The sequence below is a fragment of the Ipomoea triloba genome, chromosome 11, assembly GCF_003576645.1.
Source record: "Ipomoea triloba cultivar NCNSP0323 chromosome 11, ASM357664v1".
Classification (NCBI taxonomy): Eukaryota; Viridiplantae; Streptophyta; class Magnoliopsida; order Solanales; family Convolvulaceae; genus Ipomoea; species Ipomoea triloba.
Window position 1 is genome coordinate 25571008 of NC_044926.1, and position 19267 is coordinate 25590274.

Genomic DNA, 19267 nt, shown 5'->3' on the forward strand with positions numbered 1-19267 from the left:
TACGAAAGATGATTTAATCACTGATCAAAACAAAGGGAAATAGCATTACGAATTAAATATGCCTCCAAAAGACTTAATAATCGATACAGTAAGTGCAATGATTTTGTAATTGTCAAAAAGTTAACAACCTACACGAACAAAAAGCCTAACCCAGGATTAGTAAAGTTCACCCTAGGAAACCTAACAGCCTCCACTGCAATGCGTTCATAATCGGGGGCATTCCACACATGATATTGCTACAACCTTACAAGAACCGCTAAAGATGGGGTTATGAAATCATCATCATCCTCAGAAAAGCTAAGCTCGAACCACCAGCATCTGAATGTGATACCCTAGATTTCTTACCTACAGCAACTAGGCAACACGCAAGACAAAATCAACTACCAAACAATTCAAAAAGAAGAATTCACACACAGGTCAGGTTTATGAACACAATCGACTTGCAAATGCACACAAAAAAGTAGACTAAAAAGTATGGGTGTGAACCAACTAAAATAATACAGACACCTAAAAAAGAAAAAAAAATGCATAAAACCAAACTTCCAACCTTAACATCAACAAACAGACAGTACATCACAATTGAAACACGAAAGAGGGACCATGAGAAAATGACAAGACCACAAGAATAGACAATAAACAAAAGCAAAAAAAAAACAAAAAACAAAAAAAAAAAACAAAAAACAAAAAACAAAAAACAAAAACAAAAACAAAAAAAAAACCAAAACACAAAAAAACAAGCAGCAATACACACAGTAACACTGACCAATGCACACGGTCACTATGAATTAAGCAAAACTGAGCAGCAAGCACACAAGATCACAAGGCGAACACTGAAATAACAAAAAATAAAATAAAATACTCATGAACCACATGTAATTGTTTTCAAATCCTGCCAACACTAGAACTGAATGTCGATACCAAATGTAATTGTACCCCATGAGACTAAATGTAGGTACCAAATGTAATTGAATCATAATCACGCAAGTACAAAGTATCATTTAACCCAAACTTTTCCCTGATTTGATAACTAAATTAATTATAATTAAGACATTAACTAGAGTTTGTCATCATTTGATTAACTAATGATTTTTTTTTAATAATATAGCTATGTTCTATAAAACAATGAATTATGACCTCAGGTTACTCAGTTTCAACACAATAGTAAGCACTAATATATTCATATTGAAAGTAGTATGATTTGCATAAATTCACTAATTACCAAATTTATTCATTATCTTAATCATAATGAAGTATGCAATCTTAGGAATAGTTTAGTATTGTTTTTTTTTTTTTAATAATATAGCTTTGTTCTACAAAACAATGAATTATGACCCCAGGTTACTTAATTCAACACAGTAGTAAGCAATAATATATACATATTGAATACAAAGCTATTTGTAGAGAGTCACTAATTACCAAATTTATTCATATTATCTTAATCACAATGAAACATGCAATCTTAGGAATAGTTTAGTACCCACAATCTGGGTTGTGCACACACCTATGAAACCAACACCCGTACTGAAAAAAAAAAAATTAACAAGCAACCCCATCAAACACAAAATTGAGTAGCCTTAATTTGCCAAAAACCTCAATTTTGTAAACAATCTGGCAACCAAACCCCCGAACCTCCCCCCGGCGAATACAATACATTATTGAAACAAAACATCCACCCTAATTGCGACAAAAACCAACGCGAACAACAACAACACAAACACGACAAAAAATGGGGAAAAAAAACCCTACCTCGACCGACAGGTAGTCCCGGTGGTCTCCGCCGCTTTCCTCAACCGTAGTCCCATCCAGTACCATCTGCGTTGTTGGAGAGACGGAAGAACGGACCCAGAGTTTCGCGATTGAAAGAGATTGAAGAACGCAGCTTTGCGATTGAAGAAACACACAGGACCGTTTGCGAGAGACACACAGATGGGAGAGATACAAACATTATACGTGTGAAATTAATGTTGGGAGAGAGAATAAATTACAAGACCCCCAAATGCCCTCAACAAAAATAAAAACAAGAATTAAACACCTTACGCAAGGAAAAAAGAGTTAAAAAATCACCAAAATACGAAAAGAAATCATAGCCGTGCATATCAGCAATCAAACGTTCCAGATTAGTCCATAGATTTGTATTTTAAGTCATGTTTTTACAGGAATGTAATTCTATATATATATATATAGGGTTGTGCGTTCACCTTTCTATTCACTGATTCAAAACTTTATCTTCACTTTCATACATGGTATCTGAGTCTTTGCGATATTTTTTTAGCTCCGTTGCCATCACTACCTTCCTAGGGAGGAGCACTGGTGTCTAGTGATAGTGCCTAGAAATTTCAGTTTAGATTTGGCCAGTGCGTGAGGCTCATGTGCCACCATCATTCGCTGCCACTCTCCCTACACATCGGTGTGTTTGGCGTTTCCGGCAATGGGAAAATTTTTTGGTTGACTGTTCCTGGGTTGCTTGAGTCCTCTGCCTAGGTTCTGGACTTAGTTTGGAGCATTGTGTCATCAGTGACTTTTTCTTCACGGTCAATTTTTCTCGTACACATTCAGGCTTGAATTTTGTGTACTTTCTGATCTTTGTCCTTTTTTTTTTTATTTTTTTTTATTTTCTTTTTATTTAGGGTATGGTTGAAAATACATATGATACATCTATCAAGTCGGTTTTGATATCTGCTGATGAGTTTGACAATTTTCCTCAGTACTAGGACTCTCTAAAACATCCGTCATCTTCAGTCATTCCTATTGTCGACTTAAGTAACACAACATCATGTTTTTCTCGTCTTCCTCCAAATGGATTATAGACTCGGGTTTCACGGATCATATGACGTGTAACTCTATTATATTTTTCATATTTTCTTCCTATACACATAACTCTCCTATCACTTTAGCAGATGGGTCCACCTCCTATGTACTTGGGTTTGGTAACATTAAGCTAGTCCCCTCGCTCCCCTTTACATTTGTCGTGAGCCTTCTTAATTACGATCAACCAGTTTACATGTGTTTTAAATTGTTGTGTTACATTATTTCCTAATCATTGTCTGTTTCAGGATCTTACGACGAAGAGGGTTATTGGTAAAAGACACGGGTTTGGGGGTCTCTACATTCTTGACACCATGAGGTTGAACTCTGTTGCTTGTTCACGTGTTGTCACTCCTTTTAATGCTCATTTTTATTTGGGGCATCCTTCCCTTCCATTGTTACATAAATTTTGTCCTGAATTTCAGAGTTTGTTTTCCTTACTTTGTGAGTTGTGTGAGTTTTCTAAACACCATTGCGTGCATTTGAGTCTTAGAGTTTACAAACGTTAAAGTGCTCATTTTGAGTTAGTACATTATGATGTTTGGGGTCATTGTTATGTGACATCTAAACCCGGGTTTAAGTATTTTGTTATGTTTGTTGATGATTTTTCTTGTATGATGTGATTATACCTTCAGAATTACTTGGTTTGTTTTGTGTTGAAATTGAAACTCAGTTTGGGGTGGTTGTAAAATCTTATGCAGTGATAATGCTAAGTAATATTTTTCTTTCCCCTTTGTCTCTTATATACTTTAGAAGGGTATGCTACATCAGTCCTCCTTTGTTGACACACCTTTTCAAAATGAGGTAGTTGGGCCTAAAAATAGGCATATGTCTGAGCTTGCGAGGGCCTTGCTATTTCAAAGGGGGGTTTCCAAACAATTTTGGTTTGATGATGTTTCCACGGCTTGTTTCTTATTCATCTTCCACGATCTTGAATGGGAAAACTCCATATCATAGTCTCTATCCATCAAAACCTTGATTACTATGCTTGCGAGTAAAAGCCGATATGCTCAAACTTATGGAGTTGATTATTCTAACACTTTTTTTCTTGTTGCTAAGCTTACTTTTATTAGGCCACTCTTTTCAATGGCTTCCATTCATGATTGGCTTCTACATCAGCTTGATATCAAAAATGCATTTTTTTTCATGGGAATCTTCAAGAATAAGGGTACATGGAGCAACCTCTTGGGTTTATTGCTCAGGGGGAGTCTGGGAAAGCATGTCGACTTCGTCGATCGTTATATGGGCTGAAATAGAGTCACCGTGCTTGGTTTGGGAAATTTAGTCAAAGTTCTTTTAGCGAGGTTTTCTTCTCGCCCTGTGACCCTAGCCGACAAAGGACCATAAGGAGATAAACCAGCCTAAGTTACCCATAGCTGACCGGCTCAAACCCAGGGATCACTCCATGTTTTAGTTAGTGGTCTACGTGGTCTAAAACAAGCATCGTTTGGTTAGTGGTCTATGTGGATGACATTGTCATTACAGGGAGTGATTCTGAAGAGATTTCATCTTTCAAGTCATTTCTTCATAGTCAATTTCAAACAAAAGACTTGGGCCCGTTGTGTACTTCCTAGATATTGTAGTTATAATGAGTAAAACATACATATTACTGTCTCAACGAAAATATGTACTTGACTTACTATCTGAAACAGGAAAACTGGTACTAAACCATGCAATACTCCCATGATACCAAACATGCAATTGCTGAAGGAGGGGGAATTGATTGAAGATCTTGAGAGGTACATGAGATTGGTTGTGAAGCTAAACTACTTGACAGTAACTTGTCTAGATATTGCATTCCCAGATAGTGTTATGAGTCAAACATCATCTCTTGATCACTGGGTAACTGTAGAGCACATCTTGAGTTACTTGAAAGGAACCTCGAGATATGAAATTTTGTATAAGAATCATGATCACAATTTCACCGATGATGATTGGGTAGGATCCAAAGAGGGTCGAAGATCAACAAATTAAATAGATATTGTGTTTTCTTTGGAGGTAATCTGGTTTCGTGGAAGAGTAAAAAAGCAAAATGTGAATTTTTGTTTGAGCTCAGAGTATGAATATAGAGCAATGTCACAATCAACATGTTTACAAGTAAAAATCATCGATATATTACCGATTGATTATTTATTTATTTATTTATTTTTAAGCGGAGCTTGAATACTTCATTTTTTTATTCCAACCATGCCAATATGAATTTTCCCCCAAAAGGTTCTCATTATTGAATTTATCTAGGTGAAAGGGAGACTATCTCTCACAATCCTTACAAAACTATGGTGTGATAATCAAGCTACTCTTCATATTGCCTCGAATATGGCATTTCATGAATGAACCAAACACATAGAAATCGCATTAAATTCGGTATTTCACAAATGAACCAAACCCATAGAGATCGACTGCTACTTAGTTTATGAAAAGATACAACAATTTTTAATCTCCACTAAAAGATTGGAGAACAATTATAGGACCTATTCACAAAGGCCCTAAATGAGACTTGAGTTAGTTATTGTGTAACAAGTTGAACATAATTAACATCTATGCCCCAGTCATTATACCGTGGACCATGAGTCATAGTTGATATTACTGTTGTGTTGAAAGAATACTGCAGTTGTGTTGAAAGGAATGTGCAGTTGCGCGGAACAAAGGCCGTGTCATCCATCTGGAACTGCAGTTGTGTTGAAAAGATACTGCAGATGCAGTTGTGTTGAAAAGATACTGTAGTTGTGTTGAACGGATGAACGACCTCTGTTCCGTGCAACTGCAGTTTCCTTTCAACACAACTGCAGTATCTTTTCAACACAACTGCAGTATCCGGTCAACACAACTGCAGTATCAGTTACGATCATGGTCCACCATGCATTGTGGACCATGGTCCACAGTATAATTTGCGTCTATGCCCCAACGAGGGAAAGTATTATGGAATGTATATATATTATTAGGTAGCATGGAAATTTATAACGATTTCAATAGCATAAGGGAATAATTTGTCTTATTTCCTTCTTAGAGGTCTTTTAGATATATATATAGGACTGTATTCACCTTTCTAGTCACTGATTCAAAAACCTTCTCTTCACTTTCATACTTGAAACCAAGTTCTTTATAGCATTTCTCAGGTTTTCAATGCCTTGCACTAACAATACCACAGTTCAATGCATTACAGTACACTAAATTACAGTGGTCCTACAGCTTACAATATGAGCCTCAAAAAAAGGACAAGGACAAATTTCAGCTTGATTGATTATGTACGCAATTGGGGCAAATGTACAAAACAATTAACATATCCTGAGGATCATGCTGTTTTTCTCCAACATTGTAATGATAATTTTAGCCACACTTTTAATTTGTTTAAAAATCTACCTTAGGCTACTTTGGTGCAAAAGATGCACATGGCACCGGCCTTGCTCTTTAGCCTGGTCAATTGCAGACAAAAGTGTGTGTAGAAAGTCCGTTGCCCTTTCTTTTGATGTAAACAGCAAGTCAGTTTGGAATAATGGAAGAGGAGCACGAGGATTATTGTTCCAGCTTCGCTTGCCTTCTGTTCCCCAACCTCTTTTCTGCTGATTCTGCCTCATTACTATATCTGACCTACTTCCTATGATATGCACCACCTCTCCATCATTATCAGCATGGATGATGCTATCCATTCCAATCTCCATGTCTATCACCCATTCCAGGTTAGCAGGAACTCCACGAAACTCGGGCTTACCCAAATTTTCCAAACTTTTGCTACTTACAACTAAGACGAGTCTCTCAGTGATGATAACAAATTTCCCATCCTCTTTGAGTGCATTACAGATGACTAGGACCTCATCCTTGAGATTTAAACTATCATCAACCTCCTGGAGTACAGATGTTCCAATTGCTTCCTCCCAACAGTATGGCCTCAGGGGGTATTCCCTGCTTAAATGCCTTGGCAAACGAACCCTAAAGCGGTGGCATCCACTGTGATGCCGCTTGCTCCAATTTCTAATGCTCTGTGCTGTTTTACCAGTGATATCAAGGACACTAGCAGTAGGTTTTGCCACGAGTCCCGTCACACCAAGGGCTATACCTGGAACAAAGGAAAATCTAAAACATTAATTAAACCTCTCATGCAGCTTGCAAACACCATTACCACAGCAACTTCCCATCTGTTATTTGGGATCGTCACCAAGTTCTAGAAACTAATCTTCAACTAGTAAGTAATACCTGAGACTACTCCTGGAAGTCCATGTTTTTCAGCCCCCTTTATAGGTGATTGTAGTAGACCAGTTAGTCCCTGAGTATCAACACAACAAAGTTCAAAAAAGGTAAAAACAAGGTTAATAAACATGGAGATAAAGTAAACATGCAAGACTCAGAACTTTCTATATTACTATACAGCCATACAGGTAAAATTATTTGATGAGGTGTACTAAGAAATTCTAGCATGTCAGTGCCATGAAAAGTAGACAAATAAAAAGAATGTATAAGAAGAGGAAACTAAAATCAATGTAGCTATGAAGTGCAAGCAAATACCTCCAGGAATTCATTTATTACACCTTTACTCTGGGAGGATATTCCTTTCTGGGGTCTATCCATATTTGCTATACTGTGGTCATCAAATGTAAATGCAACAATGCCCTACATTGTTACGGTTGAAATGCATTTTAGACAAAATAACCACAGGATTTACAAGTCTCAAGTGTTACAAAGGCAATCATAAACCTTCTGTGCAGCCTTGCTAAATTGAGTGGCTGTATCACTTATTGCATAGACAGTGTTGCTCAAGAGACTGGAGGTGCCTTGTGCCATGCCTTTAATAAGTCCTGCACGACTCTGCAGAAGCAATTTTGAGCTTAGTATTAGAAGTGAATCTGATTAGTGAACAAATCATATACGTATAATACCTGGAAAACACTTTGCAAAGGAGCTGATAAGAAATCTTTGATGCCAAGAGTTACACTCCTTGCGAACCCCATTGGATTACCTATCACTCCAGCTGAACCAAGCACCTGCAATGCAATCAACAATAGTCTTGGTTGCTACTAAATCCAAACCTTTTTGGTTGCAAAACTAGAAGAGGGTCTATAAAAATAATTGTAGCAAAACAGGAAGCTTTTGGAGAAGTGGAGATCATGCGGGATTGTTATCAATTAGAACATGTCAAAGAAGTAACTTCACACTGAGAATGTGCACTTAAGATGCCTTCCAATGAGGATAAAAAGTATGAATCTTTGCCACAACGAAAAAATTGTACATGACTTGCCAGAATAGCAAAACAGGAGACAGAGCACTTTAAGTGGCACCTTGGTTTTTGTTTCTTGTATTTTATTGTTATTCACATTATAATAGTCCATTCTCAATGCAATGCTGTTTTGTTTCCTTTGGTTGAATGTGCAGCAGAAACCTACTAACCAATGGTCAAGGGTTCCAACTTCCAAGGACACTAGAGAGTAAAGCACAGTATTTCAATTGGATCTTTCAACTAGTTTTCATGATTAAGGATCCTATGAACTCTGGAGCCTTCAATGGGTTCTAGGGTTGAAAGTATAAGACATCATATTCTCATCTTTCTTTTGAATGGTTTCACTAGGTAAATAGCCTGGCATTGACAAAAATGAAGCAAATCATCATTGTAGAACCAAGTGGAAAATAATTACCATCCTAATATCCTCCAGTAATGGGTGTAAATAATAAATATGTACATTTAACTTCAACTCATTATATATGCATATAGGCATTCCAAACATAAAATGCAATGGAGAATACAATTAACCAAAAAAGTACCTTTAGCTGATGGTTTGATATGAGGTATTTTTACAGGGTTCTAGCATTTAACTATTTGAACACTGAGCTCCTTGTGATGAGAACCACTAACCTTATACATTTCATGAAGGAATTGTCGACTGTAATGCCCAATGAGAATCTCTTGGATGGATTCCCAGCTAGCTAGCTGATGTGATAGAATCAAATGTTTGAGATGAATTTGTGCTCCCTCCACATCAGCAAGTGCCATTAGACCACTCTGTAATTCTTAGTGTCACAGGGCTTGAATTGAATTTTTTTTATAAATATAATTCTAATTGCAACAATAGCAAAAATGCACTGCCCTTTGGCACTTCATATGCTAAAATCATTGAAAAATGTTTAGACTGTATGAACTTCTGAGCCTCGGATATGCATGGAACCTTTACCAATCACCACTTACATGAACTAGAGATTCACCGGATGTAAGGACCCCATTTCGAAGCATCCAGGGACTGCTAGAAAAACTGCATGAAAAATTCATGCTGCATAGAATCAAGTTTTGTACACAGTACACTACAAGCATGACTAGTGGGAAGAATGACTTACCTTAAAGTAAGTTTGATTAAGGACATATCAAGAAATTCAACATATATTTTCTTCTGCTTTCTGGCCAGAAGGTGAATCTGCTGCCATGGGGCACCAATAGGGATTATTGGAGGCAGCAAAGAGTTCTTGCTGCTTTCATGAAATAAAGTAGTGTTTGATGCAAGGTGCTGCTTAGAATTTGAATTCAGAGGTTCAAAGTCTAGAGAGCAGGAATGGATAGACAAATCTGATTCCAAATCAGAAAATATTGGATGTAGGGTTGGATTCATATGCTGCAACACTCTGCTCTGCAACCTTGAAGATACTGACTTGATAAAATCAAACAAACTCAATATCACTTCTTGATCAAGTTCTAGATGAAGTTCAGCCACTCTGCAAGTACAAAGCATGTAACATGTCAAGGAATGACAAAACTAGCAAAAAATTTCACAGGCGCTGGTGCAGAAAACAAACCTTAAGCCTATATATTCAAATGAAACCAGTGAAAGATATTTGTTCCTCCACTTTGCTACAACTACAGAGAATGCAGGTTCCTGGGTCCCAATAGCTGTTTCTCTTGTATCTCTACTGGTAATGCCAATATTATGGTCAAAAGATAGAATGACAGGGTAAGGAGTACCAGGCAACTGGTTATCGATTTGCAAAGACATAATTTGCAAGGAGAACTTTTGTTGATCTAGACTCTGCCCAAAATTCATGGTAATGTTCCTTGCGCAAGCAAAAAGCAATTCCTACAAAATAAAACCCATAAGATACCAAGGGTTACTTTTGGCACCTAAAACAAGGTTGTAATATCCTCTATATAAAATTTTAGGTACCTCTGGTATAGAATTTATTAAAGATATTCCAACAAAAGGAATGTTAACCACAATTCTCTCCTTGAAGTGAGCAACAGATTCAAGCTTCCTGGCATTCTTTCCTTTATCTTTCAACTGTGGAAGACATGGGCTCTTTGAATCATTTAAATCATGGCAGCTTGAATCAATAATGCGAAGAACCTTATCACGAGGAAAAAAAGAAACATTATTTTACAGGGAATAAACAAATAAAAGTATTTACACCCCCATAATCATAAAATAAGCACCTTAGTTGCTCCTTCAGAACAGACAGAAACAAGCAGAGTTCTTTCAGGTTTCTGTAAAGAGTAAGCAGATATTACAAGCTTAACAAATGAAACAAGCTCAGAAAGCAATGAAAAGAATATACAAATTATTGTTGTTGATGATGATGTTATTATTATCACTTCAAATCTTAGAATAAAAGGATTACAGTTATAAAAGCAAAAGACAGTAGTAAAAGAGCATTAATAACAAGATATGACATGCAGTTCTTTAATAATCTCCCTTCTCTTCAATGACAAACTATTGAATTATGTGAACCTCAACTAGACACTTGAGCAGTTAATTGAGTAGTGTTGAAATTGAGGGATTGAAAGACCTGGCGGGTGGAGGATAACAACCACCCGCCAGTTAGGCGGAAGCAAAGTATTAGAGAAACCAGAGAATAATAGAATGTATTAGTATATTATAATGAAAGAGTACGATAGGGTTGTTCTCTATGCCTCTATATATACTAAACTACCTACCAAATCTACCATAATAGGAATAGGAAACCCTAATAGGAATAGGAAACTAAGTCCAGCCCACTAGGAGTTTCCTAATATTCAATAAAGGTTACTTAATATTCAACACTCCCCCTCAAGCTGGAACGTTTGAAAGTTCCAAGCTTGAATCAAAACAAACACTCAAGCATCAAGGGCGAAGCTTGTCACGAACATCCTTGGGAATGATGGCACCAAGGGTAAAGCGAACACCACCACAGCAACATAAGCACTCTAGGAGGGATGGATTGCGCTATGCCTGACCTTCCTTGGGAATGAAGACGAATGCACCAAGAATGGAGTTGGACACAATCCTTGGGAATAAAGGTGAACACACCAAGGACGGAGCTAAACATGATCTTGGGAATGAACACACCGAGGATGGAGTTGAACACGAACCTCGGGAATGGAGATGAACACACCAGGGATAGATTAGGACATGCTAACAAAGCCTTCATTGAACTTCATTGAGAGCGGTAGAGGTGAAAAGGGAGCAAAGAATAGCAAAGGATGCAGAACTGCACCATCAGAATCATATCTTCCATCATATGGATCATCTATACCCTCAATTGATGCTTGTGTGTACACTCGTAAAGATGATACAAATGTCTGCCATAGTGGCCCTAGAATAACCATAAACTGACTTTCCATAAGCCCAGGGGAATTTTGGACAGACTGATTCAAGCACTTTAAAACCTCCATTCTGATGCTCCAATCCTCAGGATCTTCAGATGGCACGGGCTGTTCTAGAATGGAAGAGAACTGATTGATCCAGGGTTGAAGCATGGGTAACATCAAAGTAGTTGTCTCGGTCTTTCGGGAGGCTTTAAATCGGAGGTACTCTTCATAGTCATTTGGGGCGAACCTACTGTGAGCCTGAGCCTCTGAACCAGCGGTCTGCACCATATTGACAGAGCAAATATGCAAAATAATATGCAAAACAGATCTGAAACAGTACAAATCACACACTGATCTGAAACAGATCTTCAGGTCGCCGGAAAATTGCGGCGGCGACCGGCGGACGGCAACGGCGGCGGTGACTGGCGACGGTGGCGGAAGCGAGCGACACTAGGAGATGTGTCTCCTCAAGACGAGTCCAATGGTGGCAACGGCAGCTCGATCGGAGACCGGAGGAAGAAGTTATGGCCGGAAAACTCTCGAACTTCCCGACGGCGGCGGCGGTGCGTGAGGGCGCGTGCGGCGGCGGACGGCGACCGGGTTTGCGGCGGAAGACTCGCGACGACGTTCCCGAGGGCTCTGTGGTGTTAGATCGGAGAAAGAACCACTAGATCGACGGTGAACGTGAAACAGTCGCGGTGGCGCGGCGATAATTCCCGGTGAGGCTCCGACTGCGACGGCGGCGAAATGGCTTAGGTCCTAGGGTTTAGGCTCTGATACCATGTTGAAATTGAGGGATTGAAAGACCTGGCGGGTGGAGGATAACAACCACCCACCAGTTAAGCGGAAGCAAAGTATTAGAGAAACCAGAGAATAATAGAATGTATTAGTATATTATAATGAAAGAGTATGATAGGGTTGTTCTCTATACCTCTATATATACTAAACTACCTACCAAATCTACCATAATAGGAATAGGAAACTAAGTCCAGCCCACTAGGAGTTTCCTAATATTTAATAAAGGTTACTTAATATTCAACAAGTAGCAACATTAATAATTTATATATTATCTTCAACTGAAGATCTAAAATGAACCAACAGCAAATTTACAGATTTATTAACACCTGAAATTGATCAACTGAATTTCTAGAAATTGAAGGTTCAGAGAACAAGTGTTTCATCTGGGAAAGCTTAGATGATCATCAAATTCAACATCACTCCAACAATATGCTGAACAATTGACCATCATGATTTAATAAGTATCCAGGAGAAAGGTAGGCAAGTATTTGTGCAATGGCTTTATATTGATAGAATTTGGAGATTGGGATTTCAAATTTTAAATGGCATGAATTCCATGTTGAATTCAGGCAGATATTTAAGAAATCATGAGCCTTAAGCTTGTGACTTGTGAGACACTTTCCATTTTGTGTGGCAAAGTTTTTGTAACATTTCTTTCCTTTCTATGTTGTTATCTATGCATAATGCAGTCCGATTCAGATAATTATAACAGACATCGGAAGGTACCTCAGAAGTTGCTGATAAACAAACAGGTGTGTAGTCCTTTACATCATCAAGAGTATATGATCCTACGACACGTTCACCAGGAACCTTACAAATTTCAAGAAAAATTACTCATGTACGTCCACCAGATGTCATTCAGCTGTCAAATGTAGATCATACCTCAACAGTTAAACGATGCGGGTAACAAGGTTCATCCCATGCATAAGGACAAGAACTGTAGGAGTAAATCATTGTTTCAAAAGCCTCACACTTTTGTTGGTAAACGCGTAGTCTCTGCATCTCGTCAAAGACATCATGTCAGGTAATAAGTATATCTGATATTTGACGATGATATCTTAATTCAAGAGTAGAGAAAAACTTCAAAAATTTAAATGCAAGTTACTATGTTGAACTGCATTATTTCATGAACCAGCATATACTGTGATTGCTCTCTAGAATAGGATAGCATAAATTGCCTTAATATCTTGGGAAAGCAACAGCAAAGTTGTAAGAGCAAAGCACATTATCTCAACCATTTTATGTATACACAAAGAACTAAATAGATTATAAGAATAAAGAAAATAGAATACATATTAGAATACATATTACTATGCAAATACTGGCACAAGACACTAACCTCCTTTGAGAAATTATCAATCCTGTATGGCATAAAGCCTGTGTCATCATCTGACAAAAGAATCAGGTTTGTCCCAGAGTTTCCACGTGGGCTTCCAACAATCTTTTCATCTCTAATGGAGAAATCAGCACTCTGCACTTCTACGCGAATCATATTAACAGCACCAGAAACAAAGTTTCTCATTTTCACCTGAGTATCACCTAAATGTTCAGGCAAGAAGCATCCTGACCATTGCCATCCAGGTTCAACAAAACGGATAGAAACTAGTAATTCTCTGCAAAATATTGAAACAAAATTCTTAGAAGTATAGGGTGCAGATTGTGGGAAAGTATAGCCATAATGATTGTTGAATATTAGGAAACCTTTATTGAATATTAGGAAACTCCTAGTAGGCTGGACTTAGTTTCCTATTCCTATTATGGTAGATTTGGTAGGTAGTTTAGTATATATATAGAGGCATAGAGAATAACCCTATTGTACTCTTTCATTATAATATATTCAAATATTCTATTATTCTCTGGTTTTCTCACATACTTTGCTTCCGCCTAACTGGCAGGTGGTTGTTAGTCTCCACCCACCAGGTCTTTCAATCCCTCAATCTCAACATGGTATCAGAGCCTAAACCCTAGACAAAACCCTAGTTGTTCCGCCACGCCCCGCCACCGGGAGTCTCTTCGGTTTTCTGGCCAGATCTCTCTCCTCCGATCTCCGATCAAGACACCGCTGCCACCATTGGTTTCGTATCGACGAGACTCTCTTGACTGTGTTTTCAGATCCTTCGTTGGTCGCCGGTCAACGTCGGTCAACGGAAGTCAACGCTGGTCAACAGTCAACTCCGGTCAACCTCGCCGGTCAATGTCTCCAACCATCACTTGAGATTGTTGTTTTGCCATTCTTTGGTGAAATTTGAAGGCTTTTTGGGTTTATTGCTGAGCTTCTTCGGTTCTTCCCATGGTATTTCACTATTTTGGTATAACCGTGCTTTTCCTTTATCTCCGGTATGCCTTATCCCATGGATGTTACGTTTCAGCACTATTATAATGGCCTTTGATTATTTCTTATGTTTCAAGTAAGGCCGTAAAGGGGAGTGTGACTATCTATAATCAAATGGTGTTCTAGTTTAGTTATTTTACTTTGTTTTCCCGGTTATCTTTATCTCGTTGTTTTGGGTTTATCTTCATTACTATGGGCTCTACTGCCTCCTTTGCTATTCTTTGCTCCCTTTTCGCCTCTACCACTCTCAATGAAGGCTTTGTTAGCATGTCCTACTCCATCCTCGGTGTGTTCATTCCCAAGATCGTGTTCAGCTCCGTCCTTGGTGTGTTCACCTTTATTCCCAAGGATTGTGTTCAGCTCCGTGCATTCGTCTTCATTCCCAAAGAAAGGTCAGGCATAGCGCAATCTCTTTTGAAGCCATCCATCCTAGAGTGCTTATGTTGCTGTGGTGGTGTTCGTGTTTACCCTTGGTGTCGTCATTCCCAAAGATCTTCGTGACAAGCTTCGCCCTTGATGCATTTCCCAGGGTTGTGTATAGCATTTTCCCTCCGAAGCTATCCAACATTGTTATCCTCTAGTTGCTTTTAATTTTCGTTTGTAATTTTGGGTGAGGTAGAGTGTTTGTTTTGATCCAAGCTTGGAACTTTCAAATGTTCCAGCTTGAGGGGGAGTGTTTAATATTAGGAAACCTTTATTGAATATTAGGAAACTCCTAGTAGGCTGGACTTAGTTTCCTATTCCTATTAGGGTTTTCTATCCCTATTATGGTAGATTTGGTAGGTAGTTTAGTATATATATAGAGGCATAGAGAATAACCCTATTGTACTCTTTCATTATAATATATTCAAATATTCTATTATTCTCTGATTTTCTCACATACTTTGTTTCCGCCTAACTGGCGGGTGGTTGTTATTCTCCACCCGCCAAGTCTTTCAATCCCTCAATTTCAACAATGATGGCCAATAGGCTGAGAAGCACCTCTACTTTCAGGAGGTCCATTTTCAAAGAACTCTTTCTAAAGTATTATGATGCCCACAGTACGAGTAAAGTAAAGGTGCTTTTTGTGGAAAACATTTAATCCTATTTTCAGTGAGAATTGCAAGTTGTTTGTGCTTTGAATTGTTCATTTCTTATTTCTCAGTTTCTGTTCACATTAGAGGACATTTTGTCTTCATTTCCATTTACTCACTTTCTTCAGGTAATCAATATACTTTTTTTTTTTTTTTTTAAAAAAAATTATAAAAAAATTGACAGAATGAAATGAATACTGATATAATATTTGAAAAAGGACAAGGTATAAAAGTATAAGGTATTACACCTTGTTGTATCTGTCCATCGAATATGGGAATGTTGTCCAGCCTCCAATAGAAAAACAACATCAGTTCCCTTTTGCCTGTAGCACAGGTCCTTGTTGCAGGCATTACTGATCACATATCTGCAGAATTACGGTGATTTATAGGCAATTACTTATGAGAAAGGATCAAGATTGTATACTAATTGCTGGCATGCTATTATGCTGTCTTAGAATAACAAAAATAAGGTCACACATAATGGTCTCAAGAGAGTACCTGGGTTGAAAAGTAATAATCTTTGTCCTTCCTGAAAATGGTGCAGCAACAGCACTAACAGACATTACGTACCCAGAACTTTTGGATGGTTGTGGAACAACAACAGAAGTTGAACCAGTAGGGGGAACAAGGGAAAAAGCATTTGACCAAGACTCAGGGGTATTATGTGTAACACAAGCAGACAGGAATCTACTGACCTTAACTACAATTTTATCAGAAGAGAAACTTGAATCGGGAGAATACATGCAGCAATTAATCACGTCACTTTCATTTTCAAGGAAATCAGAAGACCTCAAACTGGATTGGCTACTTGACCCTGACTGATTCTTGAAAGTAGAAGAAGATGACTTTTGAGTATATAGACCATGGTTATGTGAATACCGATGTACAACTGTGGATGAATGTAATGACTTTGAATGATTATCAGATAATCTGTTGTCATTTGAATTCAAGATAGGGTAACTATTCGTGGATGATATTGGGAAGCTATTGTCATATGGAGCTATATCAGAATCAATAATAGGTGATAGGAGGCTAAGACCATCCTTCCTGCTTGGGACCAGGTCTTGCTTGTCCAAATCGTAACATGAAGGAACAATGCAACAATGCCCCTTTGTCCCATTGACAGCATTGGATACAACAAGTGATAAACCCGTGCAATTATATAGTAGAAATGGAACAGAAATGCAAATTTCACGGGCCCCAGAGAATGCATCCATTACCTTCTCAAAAGTAATGCATAAAGGGCCTAATGGAAGAAGGAAATTGTCAAATAAAAATTTTAAAATAAGCAGTAACACGATGCAGCTTTACTATTTTGTAAGATCCAAAACCGCACAGTTAACAATTAGAAATTACCGGAGCTTGATTTAGAATCAAAGACGATGGTTTCCCACAGAGAAAATCTTGTTCCACTGAACTTAGCTGTCTCACAAAATGTTTCAGCACGTGGAAATTTCATAGATGAAGGGTTAAATCCACGCAATTGGAAAGTAATTGTCAAGTCATGTGAAGAATCAATGTGAAAAAAGGAATTTTCCACCTGGAAAATATTAGTATATTGGTGAAGAGAAATAAAGCATAACAAATTCAACATATAAAATCTCTGCTGCTAAGAAATGATGCAAACCTCTGACAATATTGCAGAACTTGTAACACCTCCATTTTCTATTGTGATCGATACAGCCTCTGGAAGATAGTTTTTCAAAACTAGTGGGCTGCTTAGAGTCAACTGGTGGACATACCTCTTTTTGGATCTAATCATATCATGTGACAATTCATTACGAATTTCAGAAGAAGGTCTAAGTGTATCATTATTGGACCGTAATGCACCCATCCTAGGTAGCCCAACTGAAGGTAAGCACCAATCATGAACTGATATGCAACAGCGGAATGGATCACTGCTTGGATGAGATGGATAGCAAACAAAGGAACGCAAGATGCTGATTCTACTCTCATGTGAAAGAATATTTTGAATATTATATGCTTCACTCCATAAGTAAGCATTGCCAAGAGGACGCCATCTCATGCGGCCTGCTTCAGCCAAATGAAGAGGAAGAGGACATTGCTGACCAGGATATATGGGATCCAGAATCTAAAATGAAAGAGTCATGTAGGTGTAAGATCTATATGACATCAAAATAAAATTTTAATTGCATGGAATGAAGCAATGGACCATCCTTTTTGCTTCTATCAAGATTACCTTCGGAGATACACTAAATGGAATATCCAACCGCACTTCAAGTGGTTCTGAAGTTGCATTTGAGAGTAACACCTGACCAAATATATTTCAGAGGCAGCTAAAAAACGAAAATAAACAAAACTGAAATTATGCCAATTGTTGGTAGTAAATGTGCTTACCGTCGAGTACAACTGCACCATCTTAGTATAAGGCTGAATGGAAACATCAATAACCACGGGAACAACAAATCCAGTTTCTGAACCTGTGCTAACTTGCCCTTCAATCTTTTTGAATATTTTTGAAGCATCTTCATTTGTAACAGCATCAGATTTACTAGATGATTTTGAAAAATCCACCTCAAAGTACCTCAGACCTACAAGATCCATTGAAATAGGACCAGATGGCATTGATGTTCCCTCAAGTTGAATAGAGATATAATGATGAGCTGCCTCTGCTGATTGCCCATCACTAAGTTTATCTGAGGTTTGAGCATAGTTATAGTGTATATGTTGTTTTTCTGGAGTTTCTTCCACATCAATAGGAATAGAAAAACCTGGTTGCAAAAGCTTTCCACTTTTTGTAAGTGATACTCTAAAATTACTGCTGGCTTGCTGCCCTTTATAGACATAAAACATTAGAGGCAAGGAAGTCAAATTCTGTAGTACATATGGAGCATGTCTTCTGCCATCCAAATTCACATTTAAACGATCACTATGCAAGTTTAGGCTTTCTGAACTAGTCCTAATCTCTGCTGTGTTCCAAGCATCTCTAATTACCTCAGTTGTCCTAGAAGCAACCTTCACAAATGGAGATTACAGCAGCCTGTTATCAATCACTTCAACCAATCTTTTTTGGGATAAGGGTCAAATAAGCCCTTGAACTATTCATGAAAGTGGAATTAAACACTCCAACTAGAAAAAACTCCAATTAGACACTTGAACTTAGAAAAAAGTGCAATTAACCCCATTTGACCTGTTATTACAGGTAAGAAAACATATTGATGTGGCATTACAATCACCTTTAACTTGGGAGGTTACCTGCAATAACAAGTCAAATGGGGTAAATTGCACTTTTTTCTAAGTTCAAGTGTCTAATTGGAACTTTTGTTAATTCGAGGGCTTAATTGCACTTTCATAAATAATTCAACGGCTTATTTGACCCTTACCCCTTAAATGAGGGCTGTTATCAATCACTTCCACCCTTGCACTTTTTGAGGGTGGAAGTGATTGATAACAGGCCAGACTAGAAAAATGAGGGCCTTTGAAACCATTTCATTTTCTGTAACCATCCAAAGATTCATAAAAATAGAGCTATTCTAAACAAAATTGTGGAGCTTTGGTTATTTTTCCCAATCTTATGGTTTACACATTTAAAACATTCCACCCATTTATCTTATTTCCATATTTAACTTGCACTATGTTGAATAGTAGGGAGTCAAAGTTAGGGAATTTATTTTAGGAATAATGGAGAGATTGAGGGTGATTTTCAGTTACCATTTTTTAAGGTAGCCCCCCCCCCCCCCCCCCCCCCCCCCCCCCCCCCCC

The 19267-nt window shown here is 38.0% G+C and overlaps 1 protein-coding gene and 1 long non-coding RNA gene across 7 annotated transcripts in view; both read right to left on the minus strand.

Annotated features, from left to right (window-relative positions):
- LOC115996188 lies at nt 1–2087 on the minus strand. The gene is made up of 2 exons (XR_004093576.1): nt 1747–2087; nt 1–354 (listed from the first exon to the last, which is right to left on the minus strand). It is a non-coding gene; the product is annotated as an uncharacterized LOC115996188 (long non-coding RNA).
- Nucleotides 2088–5862: 3775 nt separating this feature from the next.
- The window catches only part of LOC115996484, a 46375-nt gene continuing 32970 nt past the window's right edge, over nt 5863–19267 (minus strand). For all 6 annotated transcript variants that reach the window (XM_031235730.1, XM_031235729.1, XM_031235731.1 and 3 more), the window contains 20 exons: nt 17903–18520; nt 17745–17816; nt 17172–17636; nt 16901–17084; nt 16043–16790; nt 15793–15909; nt 13479–13752; nt 13022–13135; nt 12866–12949; nt 10208–10258; nt 9942–10121; nt 9577–9854; nt 9124–9495; nt 8978–9041; nt 8648–8794; nt 7677–7781; nt 7495–7605; nt 7306–7410; nt 6997–7066; nt 5863–6859 (listed from right to left, as the gene is read on the minus strand). In XM_031235730.1, coding sequence (XP_031091590.1) covers nt 6162–6859; nt 6997–7066; nt 7306–7410; nt 7495–7605; nt 7677–7781; nt 8648–8794; nt 8978–9041; nt 9124–9495; nt 9577–9854; nt 9942–10121; nt 10208–10258; nt 12866–12949; nt 13022–13135; nt 13479–13752; nt 15793–15909; nt 16043–16790; nt 16901–17084; nt 17172–17636; nt 17745–17816; nt 17903–18520 — 4857 coding nt within the window. In that variant the 3' untranslated portion in view covers nt 5863–6161. The remainder of the gene's footprint in view (nt 6860–6996; nt 7067–7305; nt 7411–7494; nt 7606–7676; nt 7782–8647; nt 8795–8977; nt 9042–9123; nt 9496–9576; nt 9855–9941; nt 10122–10207; nt 10259–12865; nt 12950–13021; nt 13136–13478; nt 13753–15792; nt 15910–16042; nt 16791–16900; nt 17085–17171; nt 17637–17744; nt 17817–17902; nt 18521–19267) is intronic.